Source organism: Carassius carassius, chromosome 1 (genome assembly GCF_963082965.1).
Source record: "Carassius carassius chromosome 1, fCarCar2.1, whole genome shotgun sequence".
NCBI classification, from domain to species: Eukaryota; Metazoa; Chordata; class Actinopteri; order Cypriniformes; family Cyprinidae; genus Carassius; species Carassius carassius.
The window spans coordinates 30,496,336-30,512,332 of NC_081755.1; the positions used below are offsets into that span (position 1 = coordinate 30,496,336).

The 15,997-nt window shown below is 41.2% G+C and overlaps 1 protein-coding gene across 1 annotated transcript in view; it reads left to right on the top strand.

Moving 5' to 3' along the window:
- Nucleotides 1–15,682, top strand: part of cacna1ia (calcium voltage-gated channel subunit alpha1 Ia) — a 163,981-nt gene extending 148,299 nt beyond the window's left edge. The window contains exons 32-36 of the mRNA XM_059537517.1: nt 6,018–6,164; nt 7,519–7,656; nt 8,800–8,968; nt 13,604–13,839; nt 14,366–15,682. Of these exons, the coding sequence (XP_059393500.1) occupies nt 6,018–6,164; nt 7,519–7,656; nt 8,800–8,968; nt 13,604–13,839; nt 14,366–14,965 (1,290 nt within the window). The 3' untranslated portion in view covers nt 14,966–15,682. The remainder of the gene's footprint in view (nt 1–6,017; nt 6,165–7,518; nt 7,657–8,799; nt 8,969–13,603; nt 13,840–14,365) is intronic.
- Nucleotides 15,683–15,997: the final 315 nt, after the last annotated feature.

Sequence of the window (15,997 nt, forward strand, 5' to 3'; positions counted from 1 at the left end):
AGATTGATGAATTGATGATTCAGTTGAAATTAAGAAAGGATAAATTGTCACTAAAGACTAATGGATGATGGATGTATTGTAGATATGCACAAATAGATTGTAGATGGAGGAATTTATCAATCAAGAAAAGGTTTGACTGAATGGATGGCCACATTAATGATGGATACTGTAGATGTGATTGATGATTGGAGTGATACTGATTTTTAATGGAGGAATGGATTGTTGAGTATGTGATTTGGTTGGATGTATTCATGCATGAATGGCTGTAGCATGGAGTGAGTTTAAATCACATTTATGGTATATCCAATATCACAGTATGGTTATATTTATGCTGTAAATTCAAAATATTAATCGGGGTCTGCATTTTATATGGTAAATGGACTGCATTTATATAGCGCTTTCAACAGACCACATGGCCATCCAAAGCGCTTTACAAGTTGCCTCAACTTCACCCATTCACACACTCATTCACACACCAACTGCGGTGTCAGCCATTCAAGGCGCCATCCAGCTCGTCGGGAGCAGCTGGGGTTGGGTGTCTTGCTCAAGGACACCTCGACACTTGGTCAGGTGGAGCCGGGGATTGAACCACCAACATTCTGGTTTGTAGACAACCTACATGAACCACTGACCCACTGTCAATCTATTTAATGCATCCTTGAGGACAGTAATATTATTATAAATCTTACATTAACCCACCTTACCATTCAAAAGGTTTATTTATTTAAAGTATATTTATTTTTAATATATTTGTTTATTTGAAATAACACAAGGATTCCGTTTAAAATTAAAAATTTAAAATTAAGCAGCACAACTTTTTTTTTCAACATTTAAATAAGAAATGTTTCTTGAGCAACAAATCAGCATATAAGAATGAAAAGTGACCAAACTTTTGCAGCATTTACAGTACTTTAGATTAATGGAGTGATGCTGTTTAACTACTGACACATCTATCATAACCTCCCCTATAGCAAAATCTCTAGCAAATGGCAAATCTGTACCATCATGTGGTATCTACAGCTGTATATGGATGGATGATTTCTGTAGTGTCTGTAGTGTTTTGTAGCAATCATTTCATCATGCGTGGAAAAATCTTAGTGCCCTTTGCTTATAAAGTTAGAGTATGATTTTAGTCTGCTAAAAAGGGCAAAAGAGGCATAATAAGGGGGAAGGAGAAGCCACAGAATGAGACGTTTTCATTATAGAGCCTCGGGACTCGCCCCAGCTTGGGTTCTGTCGCCATGGCAACACGTTGTGTCAGTCTGCAATGTTCTCTTAGATATGTAAAAGCACTAAACTACAATTAATCCAATTTTGTAATTATGTTAAGGATCAAATGATTAACTGTTGAACCAGATCCACCAGGAAAGAAAAATTCCACACATGCAAGACTACATTGCTAAAAACAGAGTACTGACAAATGTTGTGGTGCACTTGCACACACACACAGACACACACACACTTAAGCCATGATGACTCACTGTCAGGCAGCTATTGTGGAGCTATAATTGTCTTTACCTGTCCATTTTTAGCATCTGCAGCAGATTATGTAACTGCCGAGAGAAGAGGAAAAGAGAGGAGGAGGAAAGAGAGAGAAAGGAACGGAATGCTAATTGAGGGGTTGAATTCAATGCAGTGTTTTTTATTTTATTTTATACAAATTAGATTTTTTTCATACAAACACTGTTTTTCTTTCTAATAATTTTATCAGGTTTGTAGTTTTATTAAATGAATATAGTTACTTGTCACAAGTCACTTTGAAAAGAAATATATAAAAATACATATTTGTTTTTCATATAGACACTAGCTAGCTAGTCAAATTTTAATTTAATTTATGAAAAGTTTATTATTTCACTTTTTTTATAAATTTGGTTGCAGTTTTAAAGGATGAGCTGTTGCCTGATTGCGGTCAGCATAATTTGTAAAAACGTAGAAATTGTTATGAACCCATATCATAGGGTAAGAGAGGATAGATGTTTGTCATGTCCAACATATCCACTTGTTGTCAGAGAAAAGGGGGTTTGGGTGCTTGATGCTTGATAAAAACAGTATTAGATACCATATGAGTGTACCATATTCATGGAAAGTGCCACATCAGTCCAGATACTATAGCTGTTGCTTTGAAGCTGTTGGTGATCTTTTAAGCAAATTCGTCCACATTTTCTCCTTAGACGTTTAGTCTAGTGAATGGCACCAAACAAGTCTCCAAAACTCTGAAAAGACTTCGATACGCTGATGTCTTAAGCTGTCGCAGTGCAGTTATGTGCTGAAACTAGCTCCAGTGCTGGTATTTGTTTATATGAATACTAAGATCCAAAGACACAGATCACTGCCTGCCGGAAGGGATGTCCCATACCTGTTCAGGGTCTAGGCTCGATAGTGACAAACACAAAGGCACAAAGGCGTACACAAACACCAGAGACTAGACAGATAGCAACGGCTTTCCATGCAGTGAGTTCAGTCCTTATCACTACCTGCAGGTTTGGGGCTGAGAGATGGAGAGGAGGAGACAAAGACAGACACAGAGACAGGAAAGAGGTGTATGCATGATAGTCAGCAGAACAGGAATTGGAAAAACTAGTCTGACTTCAAGCAGAAGCCATGTCAGCAGACTGAAAGCATTTCATCTCCTCAGACACAGAGAGAGAGAGAAAGTAGAACGGAAGAAGGTTAGAGACATGAGGAATGCAAATGTGTCATTAATGAGCTTCATTTTTGCTTAAGTGTTTAATTCACAGATGGTCACAAAATGAATTCTGCTGTTGGGTGTTAGGATGGATATAAACATACGAAAGCCATATACATGTTTACTAAACTTGAACTTCTTGTAATCTTATTTTACTCTACTTACACTTTATAATAATGATTTTATATTTTTCTGTGTATTTTGGAATAATATTTGAATTTATTTTGCACTGTTCCTTATCTTCTACTATTCTTACTGTATTTCTCCAAAGATAAGCTGTTTTGGCAACTGATTTGGCAGTACAAACATACTGTTATTTGTTACACCGGTAAGGCTAAACCTGAGCAGCCGATTGTGAAAGAGAGGTGTACGTCCCGAGTTCGAGCACAGTTCAGTGTGTATTTATAACAGAACATATTTTAAATGCAGTGGGAAGTCACCTCCCACTCTAGGCATCTCTTCTGAATTGTGCCTTGCGCACTGACACACTGACTGCGGCATTTCTGTTCAACAGCTCTTCTCGTCCTTAAAGCACTTCAGCTTTTCTGGTCACATGGTATGCCATAGCCAAGAAGAGTCAGATGATGCTGTCGAGGATGCATATTAGATTTTAACTGTATCCTTGAAAAATGGGTAACAAAGCTTGTACGTGTCTGAATAGGAGTTGTTGTTTTTTTTTTCTTTTTGTTTTTTTTTTACATGTCATTATGCCATGTTATTTTTGTGTATGAGTGGTTTGAGTTGCATTGTCCTTTTGTTATTTCCATTTCATGTGGTTAGTGTCAGGGTTGTATATTATTAAGAATTTATTTGAGGAAATAGGATTAAGAATTGTGAATTTGAATTTGAATGTAAAGACATAGAATTAAAATTGATTGACTTCAAAGAAACTCAATGTGAAGAAAAGCTAAAGTTTCTCAAAAACCGCTTTGAATGTTGACTTGACAAAGACTTATAAAAAGTTTTAAAAGCCTTTAAGGTTTGACTTAAAGTTTGACTTTTGCATTGTCGAGAAAAAAAAATGCAAATAAATGCTGTTCTTTTGAATTTTATAAAAGATTTCTGAAAAAAAAGAAAAGATCACAGAAATAAATTATATTATATATATTCAGATAGAAAATAGGTATCTTGAATTGTTATATTATTTCACAATATTACTATATTACTGTATTTTTAAAGTATCAGATAAATTTATGCTCACTAAGGCTGTATGAGACCTCTTTCAAAAGCTTAAAAAGATTGGACCGTGCTACACAGTTTTTACGCACAAATATGTGAGTACACACAGCTAGTGAATGAGACTCAGTCTGCGTTAATGTGTCGGTCTGGGAGGGGAAACAGCATGTACTGATTAGGTCCCTAGTAACACATCATTTCCCTCATGATCAGCATTGTGCAAAACCGCAGTTATAATCAGCAGAGGAGAAAGCGCCGAACAGGCTAGAGTCAGACTGTGCCTTGTATCGCATTCACGACCGTCTCCGGCTGATTCATCTACCTGTAAAACACAACCTTCAGAAAAGTGCAAAACTGGCAGATGCTGGTTTTCTTTCAATTCACACCTGTTCGCACCACGTGTTGAGTGATTTGCCACCGGGAAGCCGCCAGAAAGCTCATTAAATGAGATGGTTTGGAGGTGTACATGCTCTTGCGCTTCGATTTATGGAGACCTGTGATTTGAGGAGCGCTGAGGTAGCCATATGTTGAGACACTGATACTACCATATGTTGAAATGTCATTAAAACGACATCCCTGCCAATTATACAGCATTTCCCCGCTCCATCTGGCTGATACGAATTATGACCCATGCCAGCACAGGTGAGACTATAACACCCATAAATGTGGCACTCGTACTCAGAGCTATATTGAAAATGATTGTCCTCGCACTACAGGCTGTGACCGTAACGCCCTGTGCATTGGCTGTAACCAGACCCAAGCGGGCCATTATCTCTGTTCGTCATGGCTGGAACCATAAATTGGTCACTTAAACCTCTGGACAACAGAGGTGTATGTGATCCTGTAACACTGGCCACTGCTAGGTGCTAATCTTCTGAGGATAATAGCAGCCTTGAGTTAGTGTCAGGCCTAAAGTGAGAAGTCCTGCTGTCAAACTCTTATTAGATGTGCTGAGGTTTGCTGGTGTTTGTAAGAGCTCTTTTGTTAATCCTGTTTATTGTACATGAGAGGTTGCTCGCTAATAACCAAGTGCACTTTCGGATTAGCAGGCAGGCCAGCCTGATCAATTTTCATTTACCTCGAAATTAGTCATTTCAACTTAATTGTTTATTGGTGTAGGAAATAAAAAGCGTTTGGTAGTGACGCAAAGAGCACAATTACCTGGAGAAATAAATGACTGTTATTAGACAACGCTACATTTTGATTGTGTTAGATTGATTCTTCACTTGACTGCTTTCTAAATTGCTCTGTTGGGTAACTGAATATTGAATGGTCAGATCTTTAGTCCCCCTCTCAGAAGATTGTTCTGGGATCGTACTTGCACCGTATTCACTTCATCTTGATATTAACATTGAGTGATGTGGCATTTATGAGGGAAGCTAAAAGAGTGGTTGATTGATGCAGGCGAAAGGGTTTTGTTTACATGTTCAGAGCTCACCGAGTTGAGCCAAATTTCAAAAACTTTTGAGGTGCCTCAGACGTGTTTTCCAACTTCTATTGAATTTTCTCCACAAAGGATTTTGCTGAGCGGATACAGTGTGTGTGGAGTGTGTGACTGTAAAACGTGTGTGTGTGTGCAGGTTTAGCCCTCTGCACAGCTGCTCTTTAAAGCTCTGCTGCTGTAATACGCCGTCATTAAGACCAGTCCTGTGACAGTGAAGGAGACCCTTTCACTGACCCTACCCTCTTATTAATGTGTGTGTGTGTGTGTGTGTGTGTGTGTGTGTGTGTGTGTGTGTGTGTGTGTGTGTGTGTGTGTGCGTGTGTGTGAGAGTGAGAGAGAGAGAGAGCACAGGTGGTTAGGGTGTTCTATTTTCTAGTGCAAGGACTATTTCAAAGTGCACTATCATGGATGCACAGTATATTGCACAAAAATGGTTATATAGTATTTATTTTTATAAAAATAAGTATTACATTTTAATTATTGTCGTTATTTATATTGAATTACAATGTTGCATTCCTATAAGATATACTTCAATTCATCCAAATGTTATAGAAATACAGTTCCCAACTACTCCGACTTAGTGTGCTCCCTCATCATAGATTTTTGGAAAAGTGTTCCCAGAACCCCAGTCATTGGCCCTGCACTTACTATAGTGAGTTATTGTTAATAACTGTGGGTTATTAACTCTGGTGATATGTGTTTGTATCCCAGGAGAACTTGTGGCTGGACAGTGTATCTCTGCTCATCAAAGATTCGTTTGAAGGGGAGATGCTGATGATTGACAACCTCTCTGGCTCCGTCTTCCATCATTACTCCTCCCCACCCGTCTGCAAGGACTGCAGGACTCATCCGCAAGAGGTACACACACTAGAGCTGTGTCAGTGTTTGCTAATGCAATCCTGAGCTTAAGAAGTCTAATCTTAAACACTAACCTACATCTAAATCTTCGCAAAGAAATAGAGAATGACTTTTAATTCAACTTTAGCAAATATGATGGCATTTGAATTTAAAGATTTAAAATGAAAATTAATTGAAAAAAAATATAATAATAATAAATCAAATGATCTTGAGAGCAGTTTATATATATATATATATATATTGATCACCAAATCAGCACATTAGAATGATTTCGGAAGGATCATGTGCCACTGAAAACTAAAGTACTGGCTGATGAAAATCTTTGCATCACAGGAATAAATTACAAATGAACATATATTACAATAGAAAATAGTTTATTTAGTTAATTTCATGTTAATGTTTTTACTGTTTTTTTTATTTATTTTTATTAAATGACAGGCAGAGATGTACTTTAAAAAAGAGCAGCTGTGCAGAGGGCTAAACCTGCACACACACACACACGTTTCACAGTCACACACTCCACACACACTGTATCCGCTCAGCAAAATCCTTTGTGGAGAAAATTCAATAGAAGTTGGAAAACACGTCCGAGGCACCTCAAAAGTTTTTGAAATCTGGCTCAACTCGGTGAGCTCTGAACATGTAAACAAAACTCTTTCGCCTGCATCAATCAACCACTCTTTTAGCTTCCCTCATAAATGCCACATCACTCAGTGTTAATATCAAGATGAAGTGAATACGGTGCAAGTACATATGTAAGTACAGACAGACAGACAGACAGACAGATAGACAGATAGATAGATAGATAGATAGATAGATAGATAGATAGATAGATAGATAGATAGATAGATAGATAGATAGATAGATAGATAGATAGATAGATAGATAGATAGATAGATCATCAGAGTGAAGGACAGTACAGGGGTAGTTGAGGAAAGAAATAATTCAAGTCGTAACCTTCACACCTGTCATCTCGCCATTCTGCCAGGCTGTCAACAATGTCAGTCCATCAGTCTGCTTCCACTCCCCTGTCTCTGCTCTCCATACATCTCTGATTTGCAAGCTCTTCTATCCCACTCACTCTATTTGACTCTAAATGTCTCTCTTCTTGAATTAGCCAGATTTCTTCTTTGGAAAGGCATCATCACGTTGTCAGACATAAACCATGCTGTCCACAACAATCCAAAGTCCCTGTTGACAGTTTTATCACTCAAACTCAGTTCAGCACTCTGCAGACTCCACAAAGCTGGTCGACTGGCATATAGTAAAAGTCTACAGAAATCCACATAGTGGGGAAGGATTTTAATGAGTAAAAACCCTCTCAATTCTCAATGCTATAAATTCTTGCCCACAGCAGATCCACATGGCTGAACTGGAGCAGGCGTCTCTGAGGTCGGAGCAGCTCTCAGATAAGTCATCCTCACCAGCGCTGCCTGATGACCTCAGCCTGGACGAGCAGAGCATGTACCAGATGGCTGCCAAAGAGGGCAAGGTGAACTTTCTCTCAGAAAAATGATTTTGTCATTTTGAATGCTTCACTCCTACAATTAGCTTAGCATTTAAACTTTGAAATGTTTGAAAATCTGTCTGGATTGAACTCATCATGAACTCATCAGGATTCTTGCTAATATTGGTATTTATTATTGATGATTGTTGATTGATGATTATTTTCATGCTATGGCCAGTAACTAATAAATAGCTAATATTAAAATGTTATATTGTTTTGTCTAAGTAAATTAGAAATAACACTCTTTTTGAGTTATACACACTACCATTTAAACATAAGAGGTCAGAAAGTTTTTTTTAAATGTTTTTGAAAGAAGTATACATACAATAACATACAGTTATATTGTGAAATAGTATTACAATTTACAATTTCTTTTTTAAGATATTTTAAAATGTAATTTATTACTGGGATGGCAAAGCTGAATTCTTATTATTATCAGAGTTGAAAACACTGCAGCTTAATATTTTTGTGGAAACCATGATACTTTTGGGATTCTTTGATATATAGAAAGTTCAAAGGACATAATTTATATGAAACAGAAATCTTTTGTAACAGTATATAAATGTTGAATTATTTGGGTGTTTTTAAGAGATAGCATTTGAAGTTGATATACATTTTTTTTCTCATGTCTTTAAAAGTGGCTTATGCTCAGTAACAGGTGAAAACTCTGCCCCACTGGAAATGATTAACCTCTATCTGATATATAAACTGCTGTAATCCCTTATATCCCAAACAATGATCCTTTAATTATATATTATCAGTGAGAATGACCACAGACCTGCACTAATTAGACTGAAGAAATCAAATAACTATAAGCTGTTAGTCTAAACCCTGCAGTCTCATGGGGCGTGTAGCTCCACTGCTCAACCAGTGTAATTCTTCAGCAGACATAAACATCTCTAGCTATTTGTTAGAGAAACACCATAAAGGACAGTATGTGAGGCAGATGGCTCAGATAATCTAGCAGAGTTTAATAGTTCCTTAATCTCTTTTACTGTTATTGAGGGAAGTCCTGAATGCATGGAGCCTAAAAGTGTTTAGTTTACCAAAAGAATTAAGACAATAGCGTTTAAGAGACTTGAAAGTCTCCCCAGTATGCTGAAAGCTCTTGCTAATATTTCTGCTCAGGAGAGGGGTTGTGATGAGTGGCTAAACACTGAAGAACCTGGAGGAAGAGGTCACAGCCGGTTACGGCGACCCTCTCGGCCTCACAGCTCTGGGACAGAGGATGGGGCGGCAGAGAATGGAGATGGTTTTCAAAGTCCACATCACAACACACCTGCTCATCACAGCATAGGTAACTATCCACAGTACTACAGGAATAATACTGCAGAACAAAGCAAGAAAAATTCAGAATAGAAAAATTGTCTCACTTTCCAAATAAGATTTTTGATTTGGACGGACTCCTAGAAAAACAGTTGACCTACCTAAAAAAGGCAACCTATTACATGAAATTCTATAAGTTAAAGGGATAGTTCACCCAAAAATGAAAACATTAATTACTCACTCGTGTCATTTCAAACCCTTCTTTCATCTTTGGAACACGAATGAATAAAAGCTTCATAAAATTACGGTTGAACCACTGATGTCACATGGACTGTTTTAACACTGTCCTTACTTAATTTATGGGCCTTGAATTTGGTTGGACCCTTGCTGTCTATGGAGGGTCAGAAAGCTCTCGAATTTCATTAAAAAATCTTAATTTGTGTTCCGAAGATAAGTGAAGGTCTTATGGGTTTGAATGGCATGAGAGTGAGTAATTATTGACAGAATTTAACTTTTTGGGTGAACTATCCCTTTAACAATTTGAAATGAATACTACAAAAAAACAAAAAAAAGGCAACATAACAATTGAAAACTTTAAAAACTTTGAAAAGACATTTATCAATGCAGTAAGCTACAAACCGTCTCAGGTTACGAATGTAACCATGGTTCCCTGAGAGGAAACGAGACACTGCGTCCTCTAGGAGTCGCTTTGGGGAACACCTCGTCGTGACCCGTGTCTGAAGCATACTTTGAAAAACGCCAATGTGTTGGCCGACCCATCACTTATCTTCTTCGTGAAGCTTGCGTCCGAAGCATGGCTGGGAGCTAGAGGATGCAGTGTCTCGTTCCCTCTCATGGAACCATGGTTACATTCGTAACCTGAGACGTTCCCCGTCAACCATGGTTACATTCGTAACCTGAGACGTTCCCCGTCAAGTGCAGGCCAGAATCATGGCAAACACTAAGTACCAACTCTACCATGTCACTGCAAGTCACCCCTGGGACAGTTAGACGGCTGTCCATGACATTATCCCTTACGGCCAAAGGCCTAAGCTACATACCCAACTTACCTGTAGGGCCTCGGCCCGGGGTAGAGCTGAAGGCTTGGAATCACAAAAGATTCCTTTAAAGGGATATGGCTAAGAACCTAGCATGTTCTTTACCAAGTCTTGCCTGTCACACAGGGGCTACGGCTAACTTTCGCAAAAACTTGCTGAAAGAGCTGTCTCAACAGTTCTCTAGTAGCAACGCCCTGTTCTAGATAGGTATCAGAGGATACCTGGGTGGAGTGGCGCCCAAGATGAACGGGGCTTTAACCGACTCAAGAAAGGGCACGAAGCAACCGCGCGAAGCGGTTAGAAAGAACGCAGAGTACTAGTGTGCGAACTTACCACAGTGTGGATTTCAGAAAGTGTTTAAAGACTTCACGTGCACACTTACCATAGCATGGATTTACAAATACTGTTCTAAGGAGGGGCTCTCGTGGCACTCTGATAGAGCAGCTCATAGATGGAATGGCCCGGGAGCAGAGCAATTGGAGGAAGAAATGTACAGATGAAGCCTTGGCCACGCCTGTACCATGGCATCCAGCCCCAGTGGAGCTGGATGAATCAGAGGAAGCCAGAGGGGATAGTGCGATGCTCTCTCGAGTCGCAAACCGATCCACCCAAGTCTGGCCAACCTCTCCAACTCTGCTTCATCACCTTGGTGCGAAGGCGCCATTCCCCGAGCCTCAGCCCCTGCCTAAACAGGATGTCTGCTCTCACAGTGCATCTCAAAAACAGTATGTAGTACTGGAGCGCTCTGGTGAAAAAAACGAGAATTCAGTCTCATATGAGAGGAGGACTCCGAGCTTGGAGTAGCACGCTCATAGGCGACCCTTTTTCTTTTGGAAAAGGGGAGCGCTGCTAAACTACCACGAGAATTGCCCAAACAGCCCCTCATGTTGAGGGAAGTGATGCTTGAGGTGTATAACAAATACACACTGGCTGAATGAAGCCCAAGGAACCCAGGGCTAATCATCTTAAGAAAGGGAACGAAGCGGAGCGCGTAACTCCTACCGTACAGGATTTCAGAAAGGTCGCAGAGTCTTGCATGCACACTTACCACTTACGTGGATTTCAGAAAGTGCGCAGAGTCTTGCGTGCACACTTACCACTTACGTGGATTTCAGACAGAGCGCAAAGTGTTCACGTGCACACTGACCACCATTTGGTTTTGAGAAAGTACACAGGCTTAGCGTGTGTACTGAAAGGTTCCTAAGCATTGCAGAGGCGCTGGATCGCACGGGAGAGGCCAGCTCCAATTTTCCAAACCTCAAGCAAGGGGAGCATCACCTGAGGCAGTACTTACAGAAAGACTTCCGTAACTACCACCTCCACCTTCCCATTGGACGTCGCTAAGCGGCCAGGAGGCCCCTCAGTCCTGCTTACGGGTCACCCCCTTTAGGTCCGGACCATCAGTAAGGTGGTTACTATGAATATAGGACCAACCAAAAACATCATAGGTCCAGCATAGGAGACTATTATGTGAGAGATTTTCCACCTAACCTCGATCAGGTGGAGAGCTGGTGGTTACAGGGGAATTAGGCAGGGGAGGATAAAAGCAGAAGTTAAAAACATCCAAATGAAGTGAGTAACTACTTAGGTATCGCTCCGATCCAGACGAGAATGCTGCCTCGTCTGAATCACATCCCTCAGGTCCTGCTTACCTCTTCATGACCCACGATTCCTCTTGCCCCTGCCCTTAGGCGGGGCAGGAGTGTGAGCCGCGACACTAGCCTTCTGTGCCCGTCTTTGATCCTCAGATCGAGATGGGCCAGGACCCCTTTGTTGTTCGGGCTCAGACCTGGACCTTCGTGGAATGAAGGATTTAAAGGCAGCTGAGCGCGCCCTTGCCTCCCTGAAATTTTCGACCACCATCTCGACGGAGGTACCGAAAAGCTCACAAGGCGAGACCGGAGCATCGAGAAGAAACCCCCTTTCTTCCCTCCCGATGTCTGCCAGGTTCACCCACAGATGTCTCTCCGTTACCACCATGGCCACCATAGACCTACCCATGGCGGAGGCGGCCTGCTTGGTAGCACGGAGAGAGAAGTCTGTGGTGCGGCGCAGCTCGGCTACCTGGTCAGCTGAAAGGCCCTCGCCTGTATCCAGGTCCTTCAGCAGGTCAGCCTGGTAAGCCTGAAGCACTGCCAAAGTGTGCAACGAAGCCACAGCCTGACCTGCTGCTGCGTATGCTTTACCATTTAAGCGGGATTTAGCCTTGAGGGGCTTAGATGGCAAAGAGGGAGATTTAAGAGAGGATGTTTCCCCCACAGAGAGATAGCTAGCCAGCGTCTCTTCTACAGGGGGCATCCTCTCATAGCCGTTTTCGTGGATGCCCTCGATATTAGCATAACTCGTATGCTGAAACCGATAAATGCAAGAGGAAAACGGCCTCTTCCATTCCTTTTCGACTTCTGCATGTAAGTCAGGCAAGAATGGAAGGCTCACCTGGGCTGAAGGGCTATGGTCAGACAAATAACGCTCATCGAGGCGACCTGCGGCGTCACTTTTCTCGCACGCTTCCATGGCAAGTCTAATTTTGCCGTGGCGCGATCCACAACCTCTAACAGCTCTCCATACGCAGGGCAGGAGGATTGAGAAGGCTCAGCCTCAGCTTCTTCGCCACTCTCAGATATCTCCTGCTAACTTCACTAACTTCAGCACTAACTTCAGTATCAGAATGGGTTAATGACAACGCATCTTCCTCCTGAAATTCACTCTCGTCTGCCGCCGAAGAGTGTGAAAGGAAAAGTCCCCCTCTACACTCCTCAGCGAGATCCACCTGTGATCCCCATGAGCTCATTCTCCTCCATGCCTCGGCAACGGCGGGTCCTGAGCCGCGTGAACCAGATGGTTGTCCCTCGAAAAGAGAGACAAATGAGAGCGGAGCTTTTTCAGAGAAAAACGCTCACAGCGCACGCAGATTGCCCCCTCAGGGACATCGCGCACATGCTCTTCGCCCAAACAAGAGACGCAAAGACTGTGTGTGTCATCAGGTGTCAAATAATGCTGACATGGATGCACAAACTGTTTAAACGCCTTGCTAGTGGATGCCATGATAACAATGATAGATTGCTCTTACCGTTTTGGTCGTTTCTCAGATGCACACTTCAAACAAAACAGTCAATGAAGACGAAGAGCATAAGTGACGGGTCCTACAGGTGCATATTTATAGTCGCGCCGGTAGTGACGTCAGAGGCTGTCGCCGGCCAACACGTTGGCGTTTTTCAAAGTATGCTTCAGACACGGGTCACGACGAGGTGTTCCCCAAAGCGACCCCTAGAGGACGCAGTTCGAAGTTCCCTTGACAGGGAACTTGTTGTTTCTTCATTATATTGACGTGACCAGGTATCATATGCCTCTTAAAACTAGAAGCTAACATATTACACATCTCACAAACGTCAAAATACTAAATATATATATTTATATTAAGCCAATGGCATTTTTTAAATAATAGTTACCGCATAATACTTAATTATCTAAACATGTTGCCAAAAGCTTTTGTTACCAACATTGTTAAGAGTGTTACTCTACTTCCTTCCATTCAAACTCAAATCTGCATCCTGTTTGCTACCTCGGTTTAAATTCGGTTCAAATTGAGTAACTGAATTTGTGTGCAGGTGGAGTGCCCTGTAGCAGCAGTAATCAGGAGCACCCAGGGGTTTCTGGAGCTTCGAGCCGCTCTACCACTCCCATCCGTCTCCCTGCTGAATTCTTCCACCCAGCTGCAGCGGCCCTCCCCGCACCCCCAAAGGGCCGTCCGGGACACAAACCAAGAGGGCTTCGGCTAACTTCCCCAGCCTCATGGGCGTCTCTACGCTCTCCTGGAACAAACACCAGGCTGCTCACCACACAGGTTTGATCTTACACACATGTACAACTTATGCATTGTGTGTCACTGAACACTTTTACATGGACATGAGTAATCAAATTATTTACCTTATTCTAAATAAGACAGTATTAAGATTATGGTGTTCACATGGGTTGCTTTTAGAAGGTTCCTTTCATGTTCCTGTTTTACATATTATAGTACATAGATTGATTAATGGCACATGTTTTACACCTCCAAATGATGCCATCCGACGTAGTTCGTCTTCGTTATGGCCAGTTTTGTACTGTGAATAGGTGTGTACTTGTCTATACTGTACTTCGATAATGTGACTAAAATAGGAATACTCCACGTCTTAATTTGATTTGTGTTTACTTCGAATATGACATAAATCAGAAATCAATTGTTTACATGGTAGATTCAAAGTCAGAGAATTTGTCTTAATCGTGTTAAAATCAGAGTGTCTATGTAAAATCTATGTAAAATCAGAGTATCCATGTTAAACCTACTGATTATCAATTCATTGCTAAAAACTCGACCTCTCTGCCCCCAGTATCCATCTCACAGTGACTCCTCCCTGGCTACAGGGAGCTCAGAGAGTAGCCTACCGACCACCATGGAAGAAGGGCTCAGTTTCATCGTATCCACCACCCAGCCGCTGCTGGACACACTCCTCAACGATCGCGCCAGCCTCTCCACGGAGACCCTGAGACCCAGTCCTCCAGCCACCCAGAACCTCCAAACTACGAGGGGACACCAGCGCAGCAAGAGCAGCTGTGAAACGGACATCAGTGCAGGAAGAACTCAGCAAGGCTCCGATGAGGATGTAGGGATGGTACGGTGCGGCTCTAACCAGACGTGTGACAGCCAGCAGCTCTCAGAGACGCAGAGCAGCCTGTCGCTGACGTCGCTGCTTCTGCCGAGCTCTCCAGCGCCCCCGTCTGTGAAAAAGTGCAACAGCACGGGCAGCTTAGACCACGGGACTCTCACAACCCAAGAAAAAGTATTCATTAGAGAGCCACAGGGTAAAATCACCAGCCCCTGGGAAGAAAGTAGAGAAGCAAGAAGTGAGAGTCAGTCGGAGGCAGCACAAGGAAAAGACGGGGAAAGTACAAGCCAAATAACAATTTTGGGCTCCAGGAGAAATAGATGAAGCTTTACCTAGTGTTAGTATTTCTAAGGCCCACTACTCAATCTCTGTTTTTTTCAGGGAGCAGTTTGACATGTGGCATTCCATCTCAAAGTCTTTCTCTCTATATCTCCCTGTTTTAATTTGTGACCTGTTACCATTTTGTATTTGCTTGTGGTAAACGTCCAACAGGACTGTAGAGAAACTGGACAGAGAGACCTGAGAGCAGTTTGGCCACTTGGAGCATGACTAGACTGAAGGGGACTGTTCAAACAGTTGCCTGAACAATCAGGTCAGGAGACGACATACAGTACAGGCGACGCTTTCCGTATGCCGGAATGCTGGGAGTTTTCTTAAATGTTAGTAAAAAAAAAATGAAAATAAAATAAAATTAACCTACAAGTATATATAGAGAGAGGAAATTAAAAGGTAAGGAGATACAGTAAAAAAAAAAAAGAAAAATACAGTAAAAGAGATTGATTCTCTAAAAGAGGGCATATTGTGCTTAATGAATTAATGCAGTTCCATTACAATGAAGATTTTAGGATTTTAACTCATACTTATACACATACACATTCTTTTTAAAGGTTTTTCATTAGTTTGTTATTTAGCTTGTTTGTATTTGTGTTTTACCTCATTGAGGAGACAGAACAATGTTCCACATTCAATCTGAAGCAAAGCATTTGTTTTAGAGAGTTAATGGGAGGATGTCAGATATCTATCCATCTGTAATTGTATTTATTTATTCAGATTTATTTATTTATTTATTATGTATTTATTTATTCAGGTTTATTTATTTATTTATTTATTCAGGTTTATTTAAATTATTGTCTATATATTTAATTAAAGGGCAAATGTAGAAATATGTAATCTCCTACCTTTTGCATTAGGAGATGAAGAAAACATGGACACGAGGACAAAGAACAGGCCTCTGCATGACCGAGTATCTTTACAAAGAAGTTCAATGTAACAACTACTGAAGATGTCAATGCTGGAAGAAAGCAGTGTGGTTTTTACTCAGATATTTTTTTATTGATATGCTCTGGATCAAGGAAT